The sequence below is a fragment of the Rhinoraja longicauda genome, chromosome 12 (assembly GCF_053455715.1).
Source record: "Rhinoraja longicauda isolate Sanriku21f chromosome 12, sRhiLon1.1, whole genome shotgun sequence".
Lineage (NCBI taxonomy): Eukaryota > Metazoa > Chordata > Chondrichthyes > Rajiformes > Arhynchobatidae > Rhinoraja > Rhinoraja longicauda.
This window is the reverse complement of record NC_135964.1, coordinates 23,605,654-23,633,270: the sequence shown is the minus strand read 5'-3', so window position 1 is coordinate 23,633,270 and position 27,617 is coordinate 23,605,654. Positions and strand designations below refer to the sequence as shown.

General features: G+C 39.7%; 1 protein-coding gene across 11 annotated transcripts in view; it reads left to right on the top strand.

Annotated features, from left to right (window-relative positions):
* Positions 1-27,617, top strand: part of bcor (BCL6 corepressor) — a 279,901-nt gene that overhangs the window by 223,071 nt on the left and 29,213 nt on the right. For 10 of the 11 annotated variants that reach the window (XM_078409189.1, XM_078409192.1, XM_078409188.1 and 7 more), the window contains 4 exons: positions 5,786-5,860; positions 9,467-9,823; positions 11,372-11,737; positions 18,991-19,328. In XM_078409189.1, coding sequence (XP_078265315.1) covers positions 5,786-5,860; positions 9,467-9,823; positions 11,372-11,737; positions 18,991-19,328 — 1,136 coding nt within the window. The remainder of the gene's footprint in view (positions 1-5,785; positions 5,861-9,466; positions 9,824-11,371; positions 11,738-18,990; positions 19,329-27,617) is intronic. The other variant, XM_078409191.1, reaches the window with a different exon arrangement.

Genomic DNA, 27,617 nt, shown 5'->3' with positions numbered 1-27,617 from the left:
GTAAGAGATTGAAAAATAGTTTCCCCCAACCCCCACATAAAACAAACCAGAGAATGTTAACACATACTTTTTAAACACACTAAAAATAACAAAAAAGATGAAAAGACAGACCGTTGGCGAGGCTACCATTACCATCAATTAGAAAAACATAGAAACATAGAAAATAGGTGCAGGAGGAGGCCATTCGGCCCTTCGAGCCAGCACCGCCATTCATTGAGATCATGCGCGATCATCCACAATCAATAACCCATGCCTGCCTTCTCCCCATATCCCTTGATTCCACTAGCCCCTGGAGCTCTATCTAACTCTCTTAAATCCATCCAGTGATTTGGTCTCCACTGCCTTCTGTAGCAGAGAATTCCACAAATTCACAACTCTGGGTGAAAAAGTTCCTTCTCCCCTCAGTTTTAAATGGCCACCCCTTTATTCTAATACGGTGGACCCTGGTTCTGGACTCGCCCAACATTGGGAACATTTTTCCTGCATCTAGCTTGTCCAGTCCTTTTATAATTTTATATGTCTCTATAAGATCCCCTCTCATCCTTCTAAACTCCAGTGAATACAAGCCTAATCTTTTCAATCTTTCCTCATATGACAGTCCCGTCATGCTAGGGATCAATCTCGTAAACCTACGCTGCACAGCCTCAATTACAAGGATGTCCTTCCTCAAATTAGGAGACCAAACCTGAACACAATACTCCAGATGTGGTCTTACCAGGGTCCTATACAACTGCAGAAGAACCTCTTTACTCCTTTACAGAAATCCTCTCGTTATGCAGGCCAACACTAGCTTTCTTCACTGCCTGCTGTACCTGCACGCCAACTTTTAGTGACTGCTGCACAAGGACACCCAGGTCTCACTGCACTTCCCCCTTACCTAACTTGACACCATTGAGATAATAATCTGCCTCCCTGTTTTTGCCGCCAAAGTGGATAACCTCACATTTATCTATATTATACTGCATCTGCCATGCATCTGCCACTCATTCAATCTGTCCAGGTCAATTTGAACAGGTTGTGTGAGTGGGCGGATACATGGCAGATGCAGTTTAATGTAGATAAGTGTGAGGTTATTCACTTTGGAAGTAAGAATAGAAAGGCAGATTATTATCTGAATGGTGTCAAGTTAGGAAGAGGGGATGTTCAACGAGATCTGGGTGTCCTAGTGCATCAGTCACTGAAAGGAAGAATGCAGGTACAGCAGGCAGTGAAGAAAGCCAATGGAATGTTGGCCTTCGTAACAAGAGGAGTTGAGTATAGGAGCAAATAATAATAATAATAATACATTTTATTTATATAGCGCTTTTCATATACTCAAAGACGCTTTACAGAGATTTTGAGAACATAGGGAAATGAATAAATAGATAAATAAGTAAATAAATAAATGAACAGAGAGAGGAGACAGAAGGTGAGGTGACCTTCAGTGGTTGAAGGCAGTACTGAACAGGTGAGACTTCAGCGATGCTTTGAATGTGGTGAGTGTCGGGGAGTCTCTAACGGTTTGGGGTAGTGAGTTCCATAGGGTGGGAGCAGCGATGGAGAAAGCCCTGTCCGCCCAGGATCTGAGTTTAGTCCGGATGTGGGGGGATAGGAGATTGGCAGCGGCAGAGCGGAGGGTGCAGGTGGGAGTGTGCCTGTGGAGGAGGTCGGTCAGGTAGGGTGGGACCAGGTTATGGAGGGCTTTGTAGGTTATGAGGAGGATTTTGTACTGGATTCTCTGGGGGATGGGGAGCCAGTGGAGTTTATAAAGGACGGGGGTGATATGGTCACGGATCGAGGTGTGTGTGAGTAGACGGGCAGCGGAGTTTTGAATGTATTGAAGTTTATTGATGATTTTTGAGGGTGCGCCATAGAGGAGGCTGTTGCAGTAGTCCAGACGGGAGGTGATGAAGGCGTGGATGAGGGTTTCTGCAGCTGTGGAGGAGAGGGATGGACGGAGACGGGCAATGTTTTTGAGGTGGAAGAAGGCTGTCTTTGTGATGTGTTTGATGTGTTTGTCGAAGGAGAGGGTTTGATCAAGGATGATTCCAAGATTCCGGATGTGAGGTGAGGTGGATACTGGGAGACCATCAATGTTGAGGATGAAGTTTTGGGTGGATTTGGTGAGCATTTTTGGACCAATGATGATGATTTCAGATTTGTTGCAATTGAGTTTGAGGAAGTTTGATTGAAGCCAAGATTTTATTTCAGTAATGCAGTTTGTCAGTGTAGAGTGTGTGGTGGAGGAGATTGACTTGGTGGAGATGAGGAGCTGGATATCATCGGCGAAGCAGTGGAAGTTGAGACCATGACTTCTACAGTTGTACCGGGCCCTGGTGAGACTGCACCTGGAGTACTGTGTGCAGTTTTGGTCTCCAAATTTGAGGAAGGATATTCTTGCTATTGAGGGCGTGCAGCGTAGGTTCACTAGGTTAATTCCCGGAATGGCGGGACTGTCGTATGTTGAAAGGCTGGAGCAATTAGGCTTGTATACACTGGAATTTAGAAGGATGAGGGGGGATCTTATTGAAACATATAAGATAATTAGTGGATTGGACACATTAGAGGCAGGAAACATGTTCCCAATGTTGGGGGAGTCCAGAACAAGGGGCCACAGTTTAAGAATAAAGGGTAGGCCATTTAGAACGGAGATGAGGAAGAACTTTTTCAGTCAGAGAGTGGTGAAGGTGTGGAATTCTCTGCCTCAGAAGGCAGTGGAGGCCAGTTCGTTGGATGCTTTCAAGAGAGAGCTGGATAGAGCTCTTAAGGATAGCGGAGTGAGGGGGTATGGGGAGAAGGCAGGAACGGGGTACTGATTGAGAGTGATCAGCCATGATCGCATTGAATGGCGGTGCTGGCTCGAAGGGCTGAATGGCCTACTCCTGCACCTATTGTCTATTGTCACCCTGCAACCTCCTAACATCCTCTTCGCAGTTCACACTGCCACCCAGCTTTGTGTCATCTGCAAACTTGCTAGTGTTACTTCTAATTCCTTCATCCAAATCATTAATATATATGGTAAACAGTTGCGGCCCCAGAGCCTTGCGGCACTCCACTCGCCACTGCCTGCCATTCTGAAAAGGACCCGTTTATTCCTACTCTTTGCTTCCTGTCTGCCAACCAATTCTCTATCCATGTCAACATCCTACCCCCAATACCATGTGCTCTAATTTTGCTCACCAATCTCCCAAGTGGGACCTTATCAAAGTCTTTCTGAAAGTCTAGATACACTACATCCACTGGCTCCCCTTCATCCATTTTACTTGTCACGTCCTCAAAAAATTCCAGAAGATTAGTCAAGCATGATTTCCCTTTCATCAATCCATGCTGACTTGGACATAAAGAAAACTATTATAAAATAATAAAAGAGAATTTATCAACTTTCAGAAATATATTCTTTGAATAGTGAACACCATTGCAACCAGCCAGCTTTTTTAACTAGTTTTCATTTTAAAAGAAATACTGCAGTTTCTAAGAAAATTAATTCCTTCTAACATGTAAATACATTTTGAGCTGTGCCTACCATTGCCTCTGGTAAATTTGAAAATGACCTGAGCCAGTTTTACTGATGGAATCTCGCAATTTCAGGATCTCACAAAATTTGTGTCGGGGGTCTGAACCTTGATCTAAACTGAAAGATTGCAGAAATAATATGTAGATTTGATAGAAACATAACGTTTAAAATTTCCCACATGTTCTGTGGTTTAGTTAGTTATGCTTGAATTACTCTAAAGTTTGTTGCACAGGCAAGAAGGAACCAAATCCCAACATGTGAAATTCATATGATATCTGAGACAACGGACTGAATAGTGCAGTATATTAACCCATGACCCATTTTCTAAACAAACAATGATTTCATCCCCATATATTTAAGTTTTTTGGCTATCGCAGTTAGTATTTCTTTATCTTATAGTATTACCCTGTTTTCAATGCCTTATTCAGAAATTGATTCTAAGAAGTGAAAGGTACAAGTGTCACTGATCAGTTCAGCAAGTAAGTTTTCTCTCTCAAAGTGGTTAATGCTACTGAACCTTTGGTTGATTCTTGAATGCCGTCTTAGTCTACTTACTTGTCTGCCATTTGCACTTGGCAGTGCCAATTTATAGATAGGAACTGCAGAGGCTGGTTTATACCGAAGATAGACACAAAGTTATGGGAGTAACTCAGTGGGTCGGGCAGCATCCCCAGCGCCCCTGCGTCCCACCCTTTCCCCCCTCCCGCCTCCCCCACCCTAGTCATCCTACCAGTTCCACGGTTCGCATCCTTGTATCCTTTCGTTATTATCTCTTCCCAAAACAACAATGGGCCATTATGGGGTCCACCCTTCCGTGGTCATCTGTTGCCAGCCCTGCCTTTTCTTACCTCCAGTTCCCTCCCCTCTACTTTCAGTCTGAGGAAGGATCCCGCCCTGAAACATCACCCATCCTTTTTCTCCAGAGATGCTAATGTAATCCAAGTTACCCCAGCACTTTGGATCTACCTGGCAGTGAAAGACTAGTAATTGCGGCACGGTAGCGCAGCGGTAGAGTTGCTGCTTTACAGCGAATGCAGCGCCGGAGACTCAGGTTCGATCCTGACTACGGGTACTGCACTGTAAGGAGTTTGTACGTTCTCCCCGTGACCTGCGTGGGTTTTCTCCGAGATCTTCGGTTTCCTCCCACACTCCAAAGACGTACAGGTATGTAGGTTAATTGGCTGGGTAAATGTAAAAATTGTCCCTAGTGGGTGTAGGATAGTGTTAATGTACGGGGATCACTGGGCGGCACGGACTTGGTGGGCCGAAAAGGCCTGTTTCCGGCTGTATATATATGATATGATATGATATGAAATTGCCTGGTTGCTGTGGTGAATTGAAGCTATTACCATGACAACAATGCTAAGGAGTATTACCATGGTACACCACATGGTGATAAATTACAGCATGTGCTATGAGTCATATGATTCTTGTTAGCTGTGATCAAATGATTTCAGCAACCACACAAAAAATACACTGTTATACAAATAATTGTCCTCTGTTGGTTAGAAGGCTAAATACTACTGATATTCATCTTGCATATTATTAACAGCAACACTAGCAAGAAGTCACATTTATATTGTAAAAAGTATTTTTTATTCAGTGCCATTGATGCATGATCAAATTTGTTGTGATGGTGGGAGTCCCTGCCTAGGTGTCTGTTCACATACAAGCCAGAGCAATATGAGATCAGACTATTAGATGAGTCTCTACCTGAACTCAGTTAAAATGCAGATACCTTTTATTTTCCAGCAACACACAGCTTAGGGACAAATAAAGCGATTTATTATGCAGCCTAATTGATGCATAGTGGCCAACAAATTACAGAACATCCCAGTTTATACAGCTGAAAAGTATAACAAAGTGATCTAGTAACTTGAAAATTTTAAATTAAAAGACTTGGCAACAAATATTACACAGTGAAAACCGCTACAATGTTATAGTGTGAATGTTAGGTAAGAGTATATAAATAGAATAAGAATTATTATGTTTTAAATTGATGTCAATGATATTGACAAATGACTGTTTCATATCTTCATATACCATTTGCCTACTTATTATTTCATTGCAATTATTAACTCATTTACTTAAAATGGGTTAATGTGTCTGCTAAAATAGTAAGCATGATGGCATTAAACTCATTCAATATAATCTGTAATTTCTCTATATATTTCTTCACCTATGATATTATGGAAAAGATTACCATTCAAAACAGCTTACAGTATTGAGCTTATTTTATCGGAAAAATCAACTGTTTGATAAGGCAAAGTTTTGTTTTTGCCTTTAAATTAGCCTTCCAAAAGAAACAAAAGAATGGATTCCGAGACTTTATTCCACTTCTTCTGCAAGTGCGAACGCACAAGTCTGGTATGTATTCATCTGCCACTACTGTATTGAGGAAAGTTCAAGGAATATAAACGGGTCCCTACACATTTAAAAATTTCAGAAAGTATTATTAATTTAGCAAAAATGTTGTACTTGTAATTCAGTGCCCAAACCCTGAAGGTGATCAGTTGTGGCCAAAGGAACTATTTTTTAATTTCCATAATGTTCAAACTGTGTATGTGGTCAGCATCTTGGTGCTGTAACAATTCATTTCTGAAGCATTGTTCTTGGTACAGTCAAGGAAAAACAGCTTCAACTTATCAGAGGTATGTACTGAAATAACATTTCATCTATTAGAATAATTGTCCAAGTGCCGACTAACACTCGAGTACAACAATTCAGTTCACGGCTTATGAACTGGTGACAGACTATTTATATTACATTCCTAGTAATATTACTTCAAATAGTTTATCGACAAAATGGTTCAGATTAAATAGAAAGGTTCTTGGAAGATGGAAATGTTTACTGATTTATTGGTAATTGATTCCATTTTAATAGAATTGTTATTTTTGATTTGAAATGGAAATTATTTTGAAACTAGGTACTTGTGTATAAATGAGCTATAACCAACCATTATTGCTTAGGAAAATGGGCACAAAAATAAAAAGGACCAAATAAAGCAAGGGATTTTGGAAATCTTCATTTATCTGATTTGACAGAATCCTTACTAAAGATCTGCGTCTTCTTGCTAACTATTGGTATAAATCAGAAATCTAGCCTTCTAATACCTTTTAATCTGTCACCGCCAACTCTACTGTCATCACATCTGCCTACTTCTTCACTGAATGATTTTTAAGCAATGTTCTTCAAATATTTATCTAACTCGGCTTTAAATGTAATTAACTTAGTTCTGTGGTCGCTATCAATGCAACAGCAATTATTCTGTTAATAGTTGTGTGATCTTTTTTATTACTATTTCCAAATTTATGTTGCTTTTACCTGTTTACCAACTAATAGAGTCAAAGAGCATAGAACCTGGCCCTTTGGCTACCAGGTCAAGTACTTATTTGTACAAATCCCAGTTACGCAGCATTTTGTCCAATGCCTTCTTGTCTTAGCAAGTCAAATCTCCATTCTGATAGTTCCTAACTGAGGGTTAAATTCAATTTAGTTAAATGAAAGTACTCCTCCATCTTCTAAAGCAGTTTGTTCCAGATTACATCCATCCTCTGCAATGAACTGTCTGGGAAGATGGTGGAGGCAAGTATTTTTTTCTAAGAAGCATCTGTTCAAGTACTGGGAAATAATGCTTGATGTGTATACATGTTTGTTCCTACAAACAACATCACTTGTTTCCTCTCTCTCTCCACTTTTAGTAATTGTTCTTTCTTATCGGTCTCATGTGCTTTTGGTGCTATTCATTACAACACTGTAGAGTTATGGTTACCATATTGAGTGATTTTTATGTATTTTCCGACTATTGGACAAAATCGACTTGTGGACATCTGTAAAAATGGAATCTGTTTGAGCCACGGATGACCTGTACTAAATGTTCCTTCTCTAGTGTTCCAATCTTTGTTCTGTAATGAGATCCCCAAAGCTGTGCACATAGCCAACTGTGATTGGTACTCTCATTTTCCCAATTTGTGGATGAGATTCTGGTTCATTTGCAAGTTTTTCATACATCCCTTTTTCCCCACAAATCCATTTTGAGAACTTCTCGAACTCTCTTGTGTTTTTCTTTATTCAATTTTTGTGTCCCTCATCATTCCTGGCTGTAACCATTTTCAAATTCCCATCTTAGCACTTTACAAGACATTCTCTTTAATATGAAGAAGGATCCCGACTGGAAATATCAATTATCCATGTCCTCCAAAGATGCTGTCTGATCTGCTGAGTTACTCCAGCATTTTGTAAGATGCTGGACGCAAGATTCCAACATTTGCAATTTCATATCTCCTATTTTAACAGTTCTTCAATTCTCAAACTCTACTCTTTCAGCCTGCATAAATGCTTACAACCCAAAATGTCAACTGTCGATTTCCTTCCACGGATGCTGCCTGACTTGCTGAATTTCTCCAGCTGCTCTTTTTCATTTACTCTTGTGTACCCATTATATTTTCACTGTTCATGGGACCTAGATGTGCATAAATTGGTTCCCACATTTCTAACAGTGTAACAGTGACTTTCAAAAAGTAACAACACAGAGTGCTGGAGTAACTCAGCGGGTCAGTTGGTATCCCAGGAGAAATGGATAGGTGACGTTTCAGGTTGGTACCCTTCTTCAGACCCGCTGAGTTACTCCAGCACTTTGTGTTTTTGTTTTGTAAACCAGCATCTGCAAGTCCTTGTTTCTACTTTCAAAAAATACTTCATCATCTGTAAAGTATTTTGGGGATATGGTTATAAGATGAAAAACATATGTATGTGTAGGCCTTTCTTTTATCATGTATTTATTGTGCTCCTTTTTCCTTTCCCTTATTCTTACATTGTTCATCTGTGATATTTTTCCATTCCAAGTAAAGATTTTAAATTTTAATCATGTTTCCTCGATGGATGAGAGCTGATCATGGAGCATTTTCAATGTTTTCGCAGTCTAAATTAAGTTTTGTACAATCAATTATTTGGGGCTATAGAAAGAACAGATTACATTTTTGTAATGTGGAGAAATAAATTTTCCACGTGGAATCATATTTTTAAAGCTGCATACATGAATTAACCAGACTTTCTTCCACACAAAAGGCTCAAAGTTATATACCTATACACACACACTTATATATATATGGTATATATATATATATATATATATATATATATATATATAGCTGAATATTCCTTCATCTGAGTTATGTTTATATAATTATTCTTATCATGTAGCTAAGCCTCTGTAACAGCTAATGTATTATGCTGAATTTGCGCTTCTAATTCCTAATTTTCTTTGGGCAAGTGCAGGCAAATTTATATTAAAAAAATGTATATGTAGCTCCTGGTCCTAATTTTAATACCACATTTTCAGGTTCAAATTCTTTTGTGGCTTGGTCTTCTTGCATTTTTAACCTTGTGTGGTTGTTTAAACCCATAAGGGTTCCTCCAGTTTGGAGCTCATCCAGGGAAATTCCCAACATGACATGAGTACAAGTTGAATGTACTTTGGTTTTTGCTTTCTCTCTTTTGAACAAGCTCCCAGAACACATCTGTCACCCTAAAATCATTTGGCATGATTTCCAGTTTCCATCTAGCTGGTGGCGCATCGGTAGAGTTGCTGCCTTACAGCGCCAGAGAACGGGTTTGATCCTGACTACGGGTGCTGTCTGAAGATGTATAGGTTTGTAGGTGAATTGGCTTTGGTAAAAAAAATTAAATTGTCCGTAGTGTGTAGGATGGTACTGATATATAGGGATCGCTGGTGGGCGCGGACTCTCGACCGAAGAGCCTGTTCCCACGCTGTTTCTATAAATGAAACTAAACAGTTTGTCACTACTGTTCTAGCTATTCTGTGGTTTGGGCAAGGCCTGAACATTTTTCATTAATTAACTTTTTCTCTCAATTGAAAAAAAGTTTTATTTCAGAAGGACTTATTTGGAAGAAAATTCTGCTTGTTATCACATTGAAGTACACACGGGAACTAATTAGCCATTTTTTCTGCAGATGATCTAGATGGCAATGCAAAGCACCTAGATTGGTTGGTTGAAAATTATGGAAATGGCGAATATTGGATTGATCAAAGCAAGGCAGAAAGTTCCACTCCACAGATTGTATCTTCTTCTAATCAGGACTTTGAAAAAACTCAACAGACTTCTCATCCTGAGGATGCAAGTTATAATTCTGAGCCAACCTTTGATCAGCATAATCAATATTGTAAGGAAATTTTAGGAAACAACCAAGATGAAATAAACACTCATGAAGTACAATCAGAGATGAAGGGATACAATGAGACTTGCGTCAATCGATCAATGATGCCAGAAATTTTCAGGATTAAAAGAAAAAGACAAAACTCCATTTTGGGTAAGGTGGCATGTCTTTAACTTTTTGACTGCTTGTGTAGTTATGATAAAGTTAATATTCAATTGGGTAAAATAGGTTAAACAGCTCTTCCATGCGAAAAATTCCATCTCATTTAAACCTGTAATTTTTTTTATGGGATCATCTACCTTGGCACCTTACCCAGAGCGTCTGAAGAAGGGTCTCAACCCGAAACATCACCCATTCCTTCTCTCCAGAGATGCTGCCTGTCCCGCTGAATTACTCCAGCTTTTAATGTCTATCTTCAGTTTAAACCAGCATCTGCAGTTCCTTTCTCTGCGTACAATTCTATAATGCGTTAAACAGAAACTGATTCATCTAATCAATTTCTATTCTATCAAATTCTAATCAATTATCAATAGAAAAGCAAATTATATATTCAAGTGCAGTCTAAATCACTTGTGCCCAAATAATAAATCATTTAAGATGGAATTCTTTTTGTTTTGAATAGGAATAATCAGGCTGCCACTTCATTTGGGGGCTAGCAGATTACCTTCTTTCTCAGCCCAGCAGCCCAGGTTTGATGCTTTCCACAATGCTGCCAGTATGGACGTAGCTCATTCTCCCTTGCATGGGTTTCCTCTGTGTGCTTTGGTTTTCTCTTGTATCCAAAAGTGATGTGGGTTGGTAGTTTGAATAGCCACCCTAACTGGCAGTGAAATCTAGGGGGAGGAGCACTATTGATCGAAATTTGGAGAGAATGGATTACAAGAAAAATTATTTGAGCAATGGGATTGTTCTCTGAACAAGCATAGACTCGATGGGTCAAATTGGTTGCCTTTTATGTCACAATGGAATATGCAATATAATACATGCAATTTCTGTGGATATATTAATGGTGTGACAGCATAGAATATGAGTGCAATTCTTAAAAAAATAGCAATCATTGTTTAAATTCAGGAGCTCTGCCCTACAGAAACTAAATCCACAAGAATCAAACACTTTATTCATATTTTATTTGGCTTTTATAAAAATAAATATTGGCAAATAAAAATGTCACTTGCAAAAAATTAGAAGTCTTTGTCGGATAGAAGGATACTTCTGTCCATAAATTGTTAAGTGCTTCATTTGATTAAATGAGTTGGACACATATGTAGGAGATACAAAGAGTCCAGTTAGGAGATACATTCAACGGTGTATTCCTCTTGAGATCACATCACCCTAGCCAATAACCGGCCTATTGAAACCACCCTGTCTTTTGTTGTCGGCCCTAATTGGTCCTGGTCTTTTCTTGCTTTCCCTTACAATCAGTCTGAAGAAGGATCCCAACCTGAAACGTCGCCCATCTATTTTCTCCTGATATGCTGCCTGACCTGCTGAGTTACTCCAGCATTTTATGTCTATCTAAGGAGACACATTCTTTGTAATTTGTAAGGAGTCTGTTGTGATTTACAGGGAAAAAACACATCTATTGAAATATTAAAAAGCATAATATTCGGGTATTTCTCAGAACATTAAAGCTACTTACGATTTTATTTGTAGTGTTGTTAGGTGTAGGGCATATTTCATTAACCTGAACTGTTTTCAAAGTAGATGAATGGACTGAAAAAGAGATGAATGATGACTCCACGGATAATTCAGAAGATTCGCACACAAGTGAAGTAACAAACCTAAAGGTGTGTATTGAACTGACAGGACTCCATCCACGCAAGCAAAGGCATTTGCATCATCTGCGGGCTCTCTGGGAGCAGCAAGTGTCCCCCGACAAATCCTCGCCTTCCAAGACAGATCGACACAGCAGGAAGGATTTAGCTGGAGGCAAGGAGTCAGAGATTATTGCAAAAGACACAAAAGTGAAAGACCGGACAGATGAAAAAACCATAAAGAAAACATCAGTGATCAAGTCCAACAGAAATGGATTGGAAGAGACCTTCAATAGAAGTGACTTTGAGAAAGGTACATTTGAAATCTGGAATAGTCTGTATATTTGTTTAATTGTGAATCACTTAATGTACTTTGTCAGGAAAATGGGGCTCTTGTCAGACTCTCCCTATACTTTGGGATTAGGTTCATTATTGTCACGTGTACCATAGTACAGTGAAAAAAATTGTTTTGCATACTATTCAATCAGATCAAATATATCATAGTCAAACTCAAGTACAATTGTTAGAGCAAAGGGGAAGATGCAGCATGCAGAATATAGATCTCAGCCTTGCAGTGCATTGTAGTTATTTAGGAGAAGACTTCGTCAAACGTTTCAGTCACAATCAAAGAAAATGTATAGGACTTGACCTCACTTTCATTTGATTTTTATACTGATTATTCCTGAACAAAAAGTTATTAGATACTTCCTTGCAGTTATCTATTTATTGATTGGCTTCCACTTTTGTTTCACAAACCACTTTAAACCCTGCAGTTTTAAGCATAGATTACCTAGTCTGCTAAGATTTGCTTCAGGGTAAATCGACAGGGGCCGTTATCAAATTATGTCAGGTGATGCTCTGTTCAAAACAAGAGAAGAATGCATTTTGATACAACACTCAGTAAGTTTCTTGGGTGATGAATTAACCATTGGAGGCAAATGGATGACCAGCAAGCTGACTTAAGACCAAAAGATGGGGCATCCATTTTGGAGTGTGAACTCTTGGTCACATTTTTAGATCAATTAATTAATGCTCTGGTTATGTACCATTTAGCCTATTATTGACAAGCTTAACATGCACGACACGTGAAAGGTATTAGAAATTTGAAGTAAAAATAAAATGCTTTTGGTACACATGAAGTAGAGTGGGACCAATGGAGAGACAGTCAAAATTTCAGATTGATGATCTCCCAACAGAAGGAACATTTGGTACCAGTTGGTAGGAAGGAAGAAAGTAAAAGGGCAGATGTTGTCTCTCCTGCGTTTTCATGAGAAGTTTACAAGCAAAATGAGAAGCAGGAAATGGAAGAATTGAAGGGAATGGAAGATATTCAGAAGATGTAGTGTGGATTGTGGTGTTGACGATACAGATGTACTGGAATGAATTGGGAAAATAGAAGAGAACAGAACTAACCATGCAGTCCAGAAGAAGAGATTTGTAAATTTTAGAGCATGATCAGAGAAAATTAACATACAAGAAAGGATTAAAAAAAGGAATTCAATGTGGCTAGAGTATTGAATGGAATAACTAAGTCCAATATGTATCGTAACACAAATGAGATGAAGTGGAAACATCAGAACTAGCCATCTGAGGGGTCTGTTTTATGAATGATCAGCTTCGCATTGCTTGCATACTAATGGAAGTCAACGTTCATTTAGCTTTCCTTTAGAAAAAAAATCAACCAAAGCTAAAGATAGAAACTCCAATTTTATTCTTTTCCTTAGTCTACTGCTGTGAAAATTTAGAATGTTTTGTATAAATTTTCTGTACCATAATTTCTGGAAAATGTCAGGCAGAGAAAGCAATAGGGTTGAGTAATTTGATCTGAAAATTAGTTCAATTGAATACAAAGGCATTATAATATATGAATTGCCATTATTCTAAAGGATTTTCTATTTTCTATCAAAGAAAAATCTATTTTCTCCATTTTGACCAAAAGGATATACTTTCTATTCAAAGTTTATCAGTTTTCTAAATGACTTGTTTTATGTTTCCTGCTTAAAATGATTGCTTTTTATGGTTTTTATGTCAACGTATCTGATAACTGGAGTACAAGGGAAAGTAAAAAGTAAGTATTATAATTGAATACAGAAACAAGTATTAAGATTTCAGCAGAGCAAAGAAACATCATTATCCAAGTCACAGGTAACTGGAGATTTGGGAAGTTGGGATTTTTTTCCAATAGAATTTAGAAGATTAAGGCATGATTCATTAAAAGGCTTTGGAAATGAAATGTTAAAATAAAAAATGCTGGGTGATTTCCAGTACAGTGAGGTGGTAAGTGGAGAACACTATCTGTGGACATTTACAGAACAAATAAAAGGATAGATGGCAAAAAAATCATTTTCATTAACTGGTGAAATTCTCTGGTGCAAACTGTTGTTGGAAAAGGCTCCCTAATGTATTTCAAAATTAAGGTTCTTATAAAGGAAGAATTTTGAAAGGTACGCAAAGAGAAGAGGGAGAGTGGAATTAGAATAAGCAGCAGCCCAACCAGTTGGGCCGAATGGCCTGTTCTGTGCTCAAATATTTTATAACTCTCTGTCATTCCTAAATGTTCTCTCTCAAAATTGTGGCTCATTTAGGTATCACCAAAGTTACTGGCCATTCTTACCTTTGCCCAATAGCAATGGCTTTCTTTAGACTTTAGAGATACAGCGTGTAAAAAGGCCTTTCGGCCCTTTGAGTCCACACTGATCAGCGATCACCCCGTACACCCTACTAAGGACAATTTTACAACTTGCCGAAGCCAATTAACCTACAAACCTATATGTCTTTGGAGTGTGGGAGGAAACTGGAGCAACTGGAGAAAACCTATGTGGTCACAGGGAGAACGTACAAACTCCCCGTACAGACAGCACCCATAGTCAGGATCAAATTAGATCCCTAGTGCTGTAAGATAGCAACTCTATTGTTGCGCCACTGTGCCTTTGAAGGAGTTCAGCACCCTCTTGTTTCTTGCTCTCAGCAAACGTTTACATTAGATGTTTTAAATGAGTTGTATCAGCTGCTCTATTTGGCTCACAGTTCCTTTTTGAAAGTTGTGTATAGCAATGAAGCTCATTTATGATGAGATTATGAACCATCATTGGGCACGTCACATGGAGAGTTCTTGAAAGACCAAGAAGCTGTCCAGAAATACTCAGTGTAGTCCAGCAAAAGCACTTGACAATATTTTGAATCTCCACATATTCCATTGCACAAGACCAAGGCTCTGCTTCCCATTTGCCTTTGCCAGCCCTGAGGTTGCCACTCAATAAATATTCAGCTCAGCTGTTTCCTTCCACTCCACAGAATACCATATCTTGTGCAGCACACACATTCTTGCCTTTATAGAGACAAATTACAGTTGTGTTTCCTGGAATCCTCAGATTTTTCTGCTTCTTCCCATCCCTCCCACAAACTTGTGGGTTGGTGCATGCTGCCTACTATGTTTCATCTGAATTATTCTGACAAAGGGACATAATTCAGTTTATCAAAATAAACATAAGCTGCCTGTTTTGCGCGTTTGTTAGCCAGTACATTGCAACCAATGCATGATATGACATTCTGGATTACGGAATGTTTCACGATTTTACAGATTAAACACACAGCATGAATAAAGGCAGAGTGTCATCCACCCAGAAAAGACCTAAAATACCACTATTTGCTGTTTCCAAATACTTCTCAAATGTCGAGGATTTTTGCCTCCAAAAGTCTGGTCCAAAAGTCTGTCCCATGCATTTATTTTAAGAACCATTTCCCGGTTTGTTCCCTAAAGCTTATGTTATACCAGTTTAAAACTGTTGTTTTAAAAAAGAGGAACAAATTATTTTTACCATCATACAAACATCTATGAAATAATTTGTTAGATACCTAGTTTGAAATGGCCAAGATCCTCAGTGTCCCCCTTCAGGCTCTTCTTGTGCCTTGGCAAACATGATGGTAGCAGGGCATCATAGCTAATAGATACGTTTCTGGACAAGTAACTAGAGTTCTGCAACATTGATCTGGAGACACAAAATTGAATATTACCATAGCAGTCGTGAAATTTAAATTCAGGTAATTAAACAAATTTGCAATGTAGCTAGTCTCAGCAGCGGTAAACATGAAATTACTGGGTTGTCTTAAAAACATCTGTTTTCCAAATGTTCAAGTAAGGAAGGCTGCCATTCCTCCCTGATCTGGCCAACTGCTCAGACCTGCCATTGTGGTTGACTTTTAACTGTCTCCTCACTTTAAATCCAGATTAGGAATAGATGATGTCTTGTCAGTGAGGGAATAATGAAAATTGTTCCAGATTTGTTTGATCATGGCCATGTCAGACATTCCATTCTTTTGGCTATTTTATTCTGAATTGGTTGCAAATTTGAATGATACTAAATTGGCTGCCATGTCTCAGTCAACTCTCTGTAATAACTTTGGCGATATTATTGGAGTATCAATGTCTCCGATCCATTTTTACTTTGTGCTTTTCTGTTCCAAATTTCACCTGGTACTCCTCTCATGTGTACATTTTATCCAGATTTTGATGAGATTTTGAACTCCACTACCTCTTTTTGTTTGGCATCCTTATTTAAAGTGACCATTTTATATTTTAAAACTAATTATTTACCTGGTTCTGGTCAGTGATGTCTGAAAAAGGCCAGACAGCTGTTTGTGAAATGCTTGAGATTGAAGACGACCTTTAGCTACATGAACAAGGGAGTGGGTGAACTGTCTACAGATCTTGTATCATATTAGCAGTTGCAGATGCAGCAAAGTATTGACAGGAGTGACAAGGCTAAGGGCATGTTGTTCCAGAAGGGAACAAAATCATTTTTGGCTGCAGCACACAAGAACAAACCAACCACAAGAAAACATGGAGTTGGCCAGAAGACTTCTCAAGCCTACTCTGACATTCAGTATCATTATTCCTGATTTGTGCTGGTCTTAACTCTGTTTTTTCCCCATAGCCCTCAAATTTTAGATCTTTCAAATACTTGTCTATTTCCACTTTAAATAGATGTAATAATCTGGCCTCTATGACCTTTGGGGACAGAGAATTCTAGAGATTTTCTGCCCTCAGAGAAGAAATTCCTTCAGCTGTTTTAAATGGCCGATACCTTTTTTTATAGCCATGTTCTCTTGTTCGTGACTCTCCCATGAGTGAAAATGTCTTCACATCTACCTTGTCACGCCCTCTTAGGGACTTATGTTTGAATAAGGTTATCCCTTGTTCTTCTAAATCCCAAGGAATACAGACCCAAACTGCACCTAATGCCTCTGCATTATACTGTCTCCATACATTTGATCTGTGTGACATTGAAATGAGCCAAACTTTAACAGTAGGAGATGCATAGACTTTGCCATTCTGTTTTGTGTCACAGATGGCTCTGGGATGGCACAGTGAATTCCAAATATTCTGTCCCCTGCATCAACAGATAATAGTGTACTTCTGTGTTGTGGCCTCCCAACATTAGTACTTGCTTTAATGATAGGATTTGCTGTGGGCTGGATCGGGCTTGATCCAAGTTGCCACCACACTCAGCCTCCATGGTAACCCTGTGACCACAAGTATCTACAGGATTCACTGCACTGAACCTTTCTTCTCCACAGTTCTTTCATGGGGCAGAGCAGGGTATAAGTGGCAATCAGACCATGGTTTTAAATAGAGTTTAGTTTTAAACGATTTAAAAAAAAATCATATTGTAAATAAATCTACCTAAGATAGGTTAAACAATAGTGATTTAATTAAAACCAATGTATTCTGTAGTCATTGAGATACAAGATGCTGGAAATCTTGAGCAAAACAAAAAGAGCTGGAGGAACTCAGTGGGTCAGGCAGTATATATGGAGGGAAGAGACAAGAAGAAGTAACCAACCCAAAATGTTGCCTGTCCATTCCCTCCCTGGATGCTGCCTGACCTGATGAGTTCCTCCAGCATTGTGTTTTATTCGGGTATCGGTGGTTATTTGTTGAAAATGGACGTCATGCAGACACTGTTATCCATGAAGAAGTCTTGGAACTGTACCTGAGAACATGTCAACAAACCCTTTAAAGCTAAACCGCTAGTTGCATAATATATTTTGGGAAGAATGGATCCTTTCAGTCTAATGTTACTTTAGGATGTTGGATGTTAATGATATTACAACAGAAAACATAATCTTTGCTTCCCGTCAAGCCTGTCCCACTTTATTAGAAGGTGAGGCAAGCTTTAAGGGCCTGATGTCCTACTGCTGCTCCTGTTTACTTATGCTCTAGTGTAGTGTAGTGAAGTCTTTAAAATTATGGCATTGAAACTAACTCTACTGCATGTTCCTTATAATTATGTGTTCCTTCCTGACAAGGGACATAACTCACCCTGCAACTTAAGTGACAATCCTCCGTGTGAAAAATTACCCCTTTCCTCTGCAACAGTTTCTGTAATACAACCTTCTACCACAACCATGCTCTTTACTGATTCACTGCTTGGTGAGGGGTGACTCGAACCCTGAGCGAGCAAATTCCTGGAAGTGATTTTTGACTCATGAAGGTCAACCCTGAGATTCGAACACATCCACCAAGTTGGCAGTGTTTTCTGGCATGGAAAGTATGGTCTTTTGTGCTCGTGTACTTGACTGGGAGACAAGCAACATCATTGCTTACCTTCCTCCCACTACCTCCCCCACCCACCGACTGATGAGCATCTGATGTAATGGGGCTGCATGTACCCAGCTGGAGCCTGTTGTCTGTGGCAGCTGTTTTGTTTTCTTTTAATTAGATTGAGGTGCGCCTGGAGATTGAAGTGGGAAAAGGAGAATAGATTGAAGGAGGAGTCAAACGTGTGAACAGGGAGCGATTGAAGGGGAGCAGGAGATCGTAAGGGAGAGGGGGACAGAGGATTGGAGCACGGACACAAAGTTAGAGGGCAGAGAGGATCAGCAATTGGAGGGGAGAGGAAACAAGGAATTGGTGTGTGCGGAGGGGGTGGGGTGATTTGCAGTGTGATTGGAATGGGGGAGATGGAACAGAAGAATGCACAAACAATACTTCTACCAGGATTCCTCGGACTACACCTAACAGCCACGGCATGTACATATTGATGTATGACGTGATGCACAAGTCTGACAGTGTAATTATGATTTTTAATAAACAGTAACTTCCTGGGCTTCAATGATATGATGTTACAAATGCAATAATTATCACAACATTTATGTATATACAACTGTACAAATACATGCTCTAAAAAGTTGCCATTTAACCTGCACTTTTTGGCCTAGATAACTCAATCATCATTCCTGCGTAGACTCTGGTTAATTTAGGAAATTATAGTGGCTGTAAGGTACGCGTTGAAATGAGTGACTATTTATGCCGACTAGTCATTCCTGCTGTGGTACTATAGAACATTTGTAAACATTGCCCAGCTTACATTAAGGAGTTCTAGAACATAGTTCTAGAACTTATTTCCAAAGCTGACCTCTGAGCTTTTTTACATTTGTACAGAACACCTTGTTAATTCTGCAGTGTTTAAATGATCGATGATGGTACTACACTGAGGTTATGGAACTTGGTACTAGGTCTAACATTTCATTAATTGATTATTGAAAATGATGTTCACTTTTTAGGTTTCTCAACACCTCCGGCGTCTCCGAGGAAGAAGACAACTCTATCTGGGACAACTAGTAGCAATTGGCAATTACAGCCAAACTCAACCAGTACACCTGTGTCACGATCATCAATTAAAAGACAAAGAAGCAAGGAAAGTCGTAAACTGAGCATCTTGTGTTTTGGAAAGGAAGATGACCAACTTTATTCACCAGTTTCACCAAAGTATTCAAACACTGACCGGGAAAAGCCTTCAGGAAAGCGTCAATTTAAAACAAAACACCTAACGCGTCAGGATAGAAGAAGGTCATCTTTGACAGCAGATGACTCAACTGATATCGAGAGTTCAGAAGACAAGGTATATTCATAATTTATTAGATTTTCATAATTTTTAGATATTTTTATATTCGGCATATATGGCTAACAGTCACAATCATGGAAGATAGCATCCCGTAAATATCTCTGTCATCCTCAGTTACAGTAGAGTTCCCAGTAAGATAACAAAAACCATGGTATATTGTAATTTATATATATAATACTAAACAAGAGCTTAAACTGTCTTGGTAGCACAATTATTCATCAAATACTGCACAATGATTATACAACCAAATTCCATTGATGGTTCAGTGAGATGTTATGCCCATTGTTCTCTTACTGAGTCATCCAGATTACAATGGTTCTATATTTGATTCGAGTTTGGTGTTTAATTGTGATCTCAGTTAGGGCACCAGTTTGTTAATACCAATGGACTTAGAAATGAAAAGAAAGATCAGCAAAACTTTCTTCCCTTAAATAGGACACAATGACCACAGCCCACAAGTAGATACTAGGAACTACAGATGCTGGTTTATTTTTTTAAAAGATGCAAATGCTAGAGTACTCAACAGTCAGGATGCATCTCCGGAGAACATGGATAGGTGGCGATTTGGGTCGGTATCCTTCTTCAGACTGGATAGGTGAGGTTTTGGGTCAGATCCCTTCTTCAGACTCAAATGTACAGTCAACCCTCGTTTTAATGGACCCCTTTTGTAATGGATTTCAGATGTAGCGGACGAACCTGCCGATGCCACCCCCTGGCTCGCAGCAACTCCCAGGCCGTTAAGAGCTCCGGCTACCAACCCCACCCCGACTCACAAGGTGCACAAGCGAGACCTTTCTCAACCTCCGCACGGTCCATTGACACTCGGCTTATAGCCCCTGGGAACAGTGCTATCTTCAGGCCACGGCCAATGACAGGACATGCTCGGTTACCATGGGACTCCCTACCTCCTCATCTGCTGCTGCTGCTTGCTGTTGGCGGTGGCTTTGTCCGCTCCCCACTCCATGGCGTCTTTCCCCATCCCATCCCCTCCACCCCCCCAGTCTCCCCGCCACCTTAGAGTCATTGACATACTCCACCTTGGAAGCGGCAGCAAGTAAGAGTGGAGGAACCCCCATAGTGACCGAGCACATCCTATCGTTGGCAGCAGCCTGAAGAAAGCGCTGTCCTCAGGGGCTAAAATGTTAGCCGCACCAACAGCCGCGTAAACCAGTGAAGAAGGGCTCACTGGTGCAGACCAGTGACATCAGTGTCTAGTTTCAAGGTGAAATGACACAAACTGCTGGTGAAACTCAGCTGACTGAATCAGTCTGAAGAAGGGTCCTGACATCACCTATCCATGTTCTCCAGCGATGCTGCCTGATCCACTGAGATACTCTAACACTGTGTCTCTTTTGTGTATTAACCATCATCTGCAGTTCTCTATTTCAACTACATACAATGATAATACCGTACATAGTTATGGCTGATGATCGCAATAACAGACCTCTATCTCCCCCCAGATAATTCGTTATAACGAGGGTTTACTGTATTTAATGCTATGGGGTAAGGATGAAATTGGCCTCGTATGTGATGTTCTGTTAGTTGTATAGTTTGCGAAGAGTGGACACTTGAAAGAAACATTGAAAGACTGCTCACTCAATTATATTCTGATATTAGTTATTATCTCCCTCTCTGGATATCCAAAAACCTGAGAATAGTTGCTGCATTTTCCAGACATTACAGTCAACCATTTTAGCAGATAAAACGGTAAAAAATCATATTCTGTTCGTAGTGCTAATTGTGGGATAGTGGCTGCTGGTTAATTTAAATTAATTTTCTCCTTCAAAATATCTATTTTCTATCCATTTGTTACTTAACCCAGATATTAACCCCTTTATCAATTTAATGGGTTAATGTTTCAGTGTGGAATGCTGGGGAAATGCATTATCATTTAAGGTTTATTAGCCTCAGTAATGTTTAGGCTTTTTGAAACTTGTCCTCCCCAAAAGAATATGCTTTAAAACATTTCTATGCTCATTGTGCAGTGCCATTTTTACTGATGTAATTGATCATCAGTATCATATGAAAAACTTAAAACTTATCAAGGGCAAAAACAATATACATTAGATTGGTGGCATACTCTGGTGTTAAATCATTTTAGAAAATAGAATTCAGTTTTAGATTGTGTCGGCATCTCGGATTAGGTTTCGTTGGAGACTCTTGCCATTGTTTCAAGTCTTTACTTTTGTGATATATAATGGGTTCTACAAGGGACATGACACTCAAGTTTAGTACAGTTTTATATATATATAGAGTCAGAGAGTGATACAGTGTGGAAACAGGCCCTTCGGCCCAACTTGCGCACACCGGCCAACATGTCCCAGCTACACTAGTCCCACCTGCCTGCGTTTGGTTCATATCCCTCCAAACGTGTCCTATCCATGTACCTGTCTTAACTGTTTTTAAATGTTGGTATAGTCCCAGCCTCGACTACCTCCTCTCGCAGCTTGTTCCATACTCCCACCACCCTTTATGTGAAAAAGTACCTCTCAGATTCCTATTAAATCTTTTCCCCTTCACCTTGAACCTATGTCCTCTGGTCCTTGATTCCCCTACTATGGACAAGAGATTCTGTGCTTCTCCACGATTTATTCCTCTCATGATTTTATACACCTCAAAAAGATCACCCCTCGTCCTCCTGAGGGGAGGGGTAGGGGGATGGAGTGGGGGGGGGGAGGAGGGGGGGATAAGGGGGATTGAGTGGGTGAGGGGGGGAGGGTGAGGGTGCCAGACCAATACAGGAGAGGCTTTGGGTCCACGGCTCGCTCTGGCTGCAGCGCTGGTGCCACGGGGCCGGGATGAGTGCCACCCTCTCCCCTTCCCTGTCCCCCCTCTACAAGGAATGGGCCCAATGGGTCCACGGTCCAGTATCTAAAATTCACATATACAACATCTACAGCTCTGCCCTGATCGACCTATTTGGTCACATCTTCAAAAAACTCATTCAGATTTGTGAGACACGAGCTCCCATGTACCGAATAATTCTATAATTTACCTCAAAGGTACATACATCCTTTCTAATAGCAGATTGCATTGGTTAAAATTTTTAATGGATGCTCATTTAATCATTGGTTTTAAACATTTAAAAATTCTAATGCTTTCTACATTCCACTGGCTTTACGATTAATTTTCAAATATTGAAACTACTTTCAGGTGAAATTAAACAAATTTAATTTAAAAAAATGAAAAATGGTTGAAAATCAATTCTTGATTTGATCTCATTTACAACTTTGGCTAATAATAAATATATTTATATGGTGATAGTAAACTATCGATGTGAAAGATATAAAAATTCTAGATCTAATCATATTGATATCAATGACATAGATAAGAAAAGAAATGAGGTCCTGCAAAGATAATTTAGGGAGTTAGGCAGTAGGTTTTAATGCAAGACCTCTAGGGTTGTAATCTCAGGATTGCTACCCGTGTCATGAGCTAGTGAGGCAAGAACTAGAAAAATAGTGTTCAATACGTGGCTGAGGAGGTGATTGCAAGAGAGAGCTTCAGTTATATTGATAATGGGCTCCCTTCCATTGCCAGTGGGACCTGCAAGGAGGCAGGTTGGAAGATTGGTGGTATACCCTAGATTATGGAAAGAACATTCAGTAATCTGATAGCAGCAGGGAAGAGGTTAGACTTGAATCCAGTGCTTTCATGCTTTTGCATCTTCTGTATGATGGGAGTGGGGAGAAGAGGGAATGATGGGGATAAAAAAGGTCCTAGATTATGATATCTGTTTTCCCGAGGCAGGGTGAGGTGTAGATGGAGTTGATTGAGACGCTGGTCTGTGCAATGGATTGGCTATGTCCACAACTCTCTACATTTTCTTGCAGTCTTGGACAGAATTGTTCGCAAACTAAGCTGTGATGCAACCTGATCATGTGCTTTTTATGGTACATTTGTAGAAGTTGATATGAATAGTGGGAGACATGCTGAACTACCTTAGTCTCCTGAGAAAGTAGAGGCATGGTGTGCTCTTTTGGCCGTAGCTTCAGTGTGGTTGGGCCAGGAAAATTTGTCGGTGATATTAATGCTTTGGATCTTGGAGCTCTCACCCGTCACCTCTTTTGCACCATTAATGCCAGTGGGGGCATGTACTCCACCTCGCATCTTGAAGTCAATAACTAGCTCTAACCAGAGAGATCGTTGGCTCAACACCATGTTACTAAGTTTTCTATTTCCTTCCTGTTCTTCATCTCGTCATTGTTTAAGATTCAGCCCACTGTTGTCATCTGCAAACTTGTAAATGGAGTTAGAGCAGAATTTGGTTGCACAGTCGTGCGTGTAAAAGGAGTAGAGCAAGGGGCTGAGAAAGCATCCTTGCAAGGCACAGGCACAGAGAATTATTGTTGCCATCCTCACTGTTTGTGGTCTGCTTGTGAGAAAGTTAAAAGTCCAGTGGGAGAGCAATTGTAAGGGGAAAGCATACTTAACAACATAGATGTACAGAGGTATCCTGGTGTCCAGGTCCATAACTCCCTTAAAATATTAGTTTATGTAAATAGAATAGTTAAAAAAAGGCTTATTGTGTGTTTGCCTTCATTGAGTATAAAAATCAGGAAGTTAAGTTGCAATTTTATAAAAACATTGGTTAGGGCGCATTTGGAGTAATGTGTGCAGTTCTGGTCAAAACATTTCAGAAATTATATGAAGGCATTGGAGAGGGTGCAGAAGAGGTTTATCAGGCTGCCTGGAATGGAGGATATTAGCTATAAGGGGAGGTTGGACAAACTTGGATTATTTTCTCTGGTGCATCGGAAGCTGAGGGGAGGAGACCTGATAGAAGTTTATAAATATATGAGAGGCATTGATAGGGTATACTGTCAGAAATGTTTACCACATATTAGAGGGCATTAACCAAATAACCAAATTAATCATAGCTTTAAGGTGAGAGTGAGAATGTTTAAAGCAGATGTGTGGTGCAACTTACAGATGCCTCTAATCTCTGCCAGGATTGGTGGTGGAAGCAGATACGATAAGGGGCGTTTAAGGGGCTTTCAAATGAATGAGCAGGGAGCTGAGGGATATGGGACATGTGTAGGCAGAAGAGATTAGTTTAATTTGGCATCATGTTCAGCACTGACATTGTGAGTCCAAGGGCTTGTCCCTGCGCTCGATGGTTCTCTGCTTTGTAATACTTAATTTGTAGTGAGTTGAGCTATTTTCATTGGTTAATTGAACTAGTGCTCCCCTAGTGGCCCCAATTTAGGTAAGGAACATAAAAATCTAAGAACTTGGAGTAAGGCATAAGATTACAGTTGATTTTTTTAACTTTAGCTCTTGCAAAAATCCCTAGATCTCAATTTCCTTAATATGTAAAAATCTATTGACTACTATCTTGAATTTACATAACACCTGAGCCACTATACAATATCACATTGGGTGGAGAATTGCAAAAACCTACTGAGAATGATTCAAAGGATTCCGTTCTTATTAGTACACCGTCATTGCTGGCAAACAATGTCTGGAGTTCATGGCAGGAAAGGATTGAACCCAACTTTAAGAATGAACACTTGAGACCAGAACAGAATGATCTTGGGAAACTCTTTAGTTGCCCCATGGGAGGGGGGGAATCCTAAGGGAGACTGTTTCAGAAGGTTTTACCTTTCTCTGCAGGGAGGTTCAATATTCTTCCTCTTTGTCTAACTACACTAAAATACTTGTGAGACAATAATGAAAAAAAAGGATTTCAAAAATCAGATACAAAATTGTGTGCAATGATTTTTAAATTTGGATGCAAAGAATTGGTAGTGTTATTTGAAATCGTTGGATGGAAACAATTAATGGTAATTACATACTAGCATAAATGTTCTGGTTCCTTATTTTCTTGGTTAGTAATTCTATACAAACATCTGTTGGGCTTGTTTGGTTAATTTAGAACAGAATTTGCTGAGGATCCAATTACAAGCCATGCGCCACTTTCAGTATTGTGTGAGATTTTGCCATGTGCAACCATATGGCTAATCAGTTGGGATTACGCTGCTTTACAAAATGTTCTTACTCTTCAGGAAAGAGAGAAAATTTGTTCAGGACTAGAATACCGCAAATCTTATTGTAGACTCTTCCCAAAGGGATCGGATTTCAGCTTTACAATGTAGACCCGTTTTTCTGTGTAGTGGAGAGTAATTCTTCCACTTCCCAATCCTTCCTTCCTCATTTACCTCTAAAGAATTTTTCACTTTGCTTGCAAAGAGAAAAATTCAAGATTTATTTAATTTATTGCTGGTGAACGCTTGAGGCAAATATATCAGCGTTCACACAACTTGCCATTTCTTTTGTTTGCTTATATTTCAGATAACATTCCCTACAGATTCCCTATGTAGATCTGAATGTGGTTTGTTTGCATTAACAGTTGTTACCCAGATTAAGTTTCAATACCATGCTAGTTCAATACCATGCTAGTTATAAATTAGTTGAGTCACTACCATTTATATCAGCTTAAATCAAACTATTGTGTCTTGTAACACAGCCTACTTCAGGGAACAAGAGGTGGGAGATTTTGTTTACCCCAAACTACTAGCTTAGCATGATCTACACATGGCCAGCATGATTCATGGTCTGGATTTGTAGCTGTAATGTGAATACGGTTTCAGTGGAGTTTATGGGTAATGTTAATTTTGGAAAGATTTATGTTGGATAATCAGATATATGTGTGGTTTTGCATGGCATCATATGCCTAATTATGTCTAGCATTTCATTTCATAGTGCAGTTTTCAGGGTTTTACTAACTCAATTTTAGTAATTTGAGTAGCGCAGCGGTAGAGTTGCTGCTTTACAGCGAATACAGCGCCGGAGACTCAGATTCGATCCTGACTACGGGTGCTGCACTGTAAGGAGTTTGTACGTTCTCCCCGTGACCTGCGTGGGTTTTCTCCGAGATCTTCGGTTTCCTCCCACACTCCAAAGACGTACAGGTATGTAGGTTAATTGGCTGGGTAAATGTAAAAATTTAAAAAAATTGTCCCTAGTGGGTGTAGGATAGTGTTAATGTACGGGGATCGCTGGGTGGCACGGACTTGGAGGGCCGAAAAGGCCTGTTTCCGGCTGTATATATATGATATGATATGGAAATAAAACATAATTTTTTTAAACTTCCGTTTTAACTCCTTTACATTCAACACTTAAAATGAATTTGATTAAAAGAACTCAAGGTAGATTTTAATAAGTTTCTCTTTCATGGTAATGCCCTGGAAACTGTGCCAACATAAATTCTTGTAAGTGACAGGGCATGTTGAGAGAAGTGATTAGTAAATTATATGGGATCTGAGGTTCATAAATAGAGGCATGGAACACTAAAGCAGGAAAGTTATCACACAAACCAGTCTCCCCTCCCCCATCCATCAACTCCCTCTGCACCACACTGCTTCGGGAAAGCAGCCAAGATAATCAAGGACCACTTATTTCCTGGTCATTCCCTCGTCTCCCCACTCCGATCAGGCACAAGATCCAAATGCTTGAAAGCACGTACAAGATTTAGCAACAGCTTCTTCCCGCTGTTAGCATACTGCTTAACAGACCTCTCATAAGCTACGGGTGTAGTCCCGATCTCCCAACCTACCTCATACTGGCTCGTGCACTTTTTTTAACCTGCACTTTCTCTGTGGCTGTAACTGTGTAATGCTATAACACAACTCTGCACCTTAGTTATTTTTCCCCTTGCAACACTGTTATACTTGTTTATGACTTGTTTGTACTCATGTATTAGTATGAATTGACTGGATACCATGCAAACAACGTCTTTCACTGTATTTCGGTATATGTAACAATAACAAACCAATTCCAAATTATGTCGAATCCCTACAAAACATTGGAACCTGGAATATTGGAACCGATTATGATCACCAGACTTAAGGCTGCACGGGCGATTTCTCAGAGTAGTTCTAATGATGAATGGTTTCAGCTCAGTGGCAAGACAGGAGAAGCCATGTTGTATGTTTAGAGTTAAAATTGGCATGTCGCAAATGTAATGCTACAGTGGTAATGGGAGATTTCAACATGCAGTTTGTGGAGTGCCTCCAAGATGGATTCGTAGAACAGCTTGTACTGGAGCCTACCAGGGAGAAGGCAATTCTGGATTTAGTGTTGTGTAATGAATCTGATTTGATAAGGGAACTCAAGGTAAAAGAGCCATTAGGAGGCAGTGATCATAACATAATAAGTTTTAATCTACAATTAGAGAGGGAGAAGGGAAAATCGGAAGTATCAGTATTACAGTATAGCAAAGGGGATTATAGAGGCATGAGGGAGGAACTGGCCAGATTTGACTGGAAGAAGACCCTAGCAGGG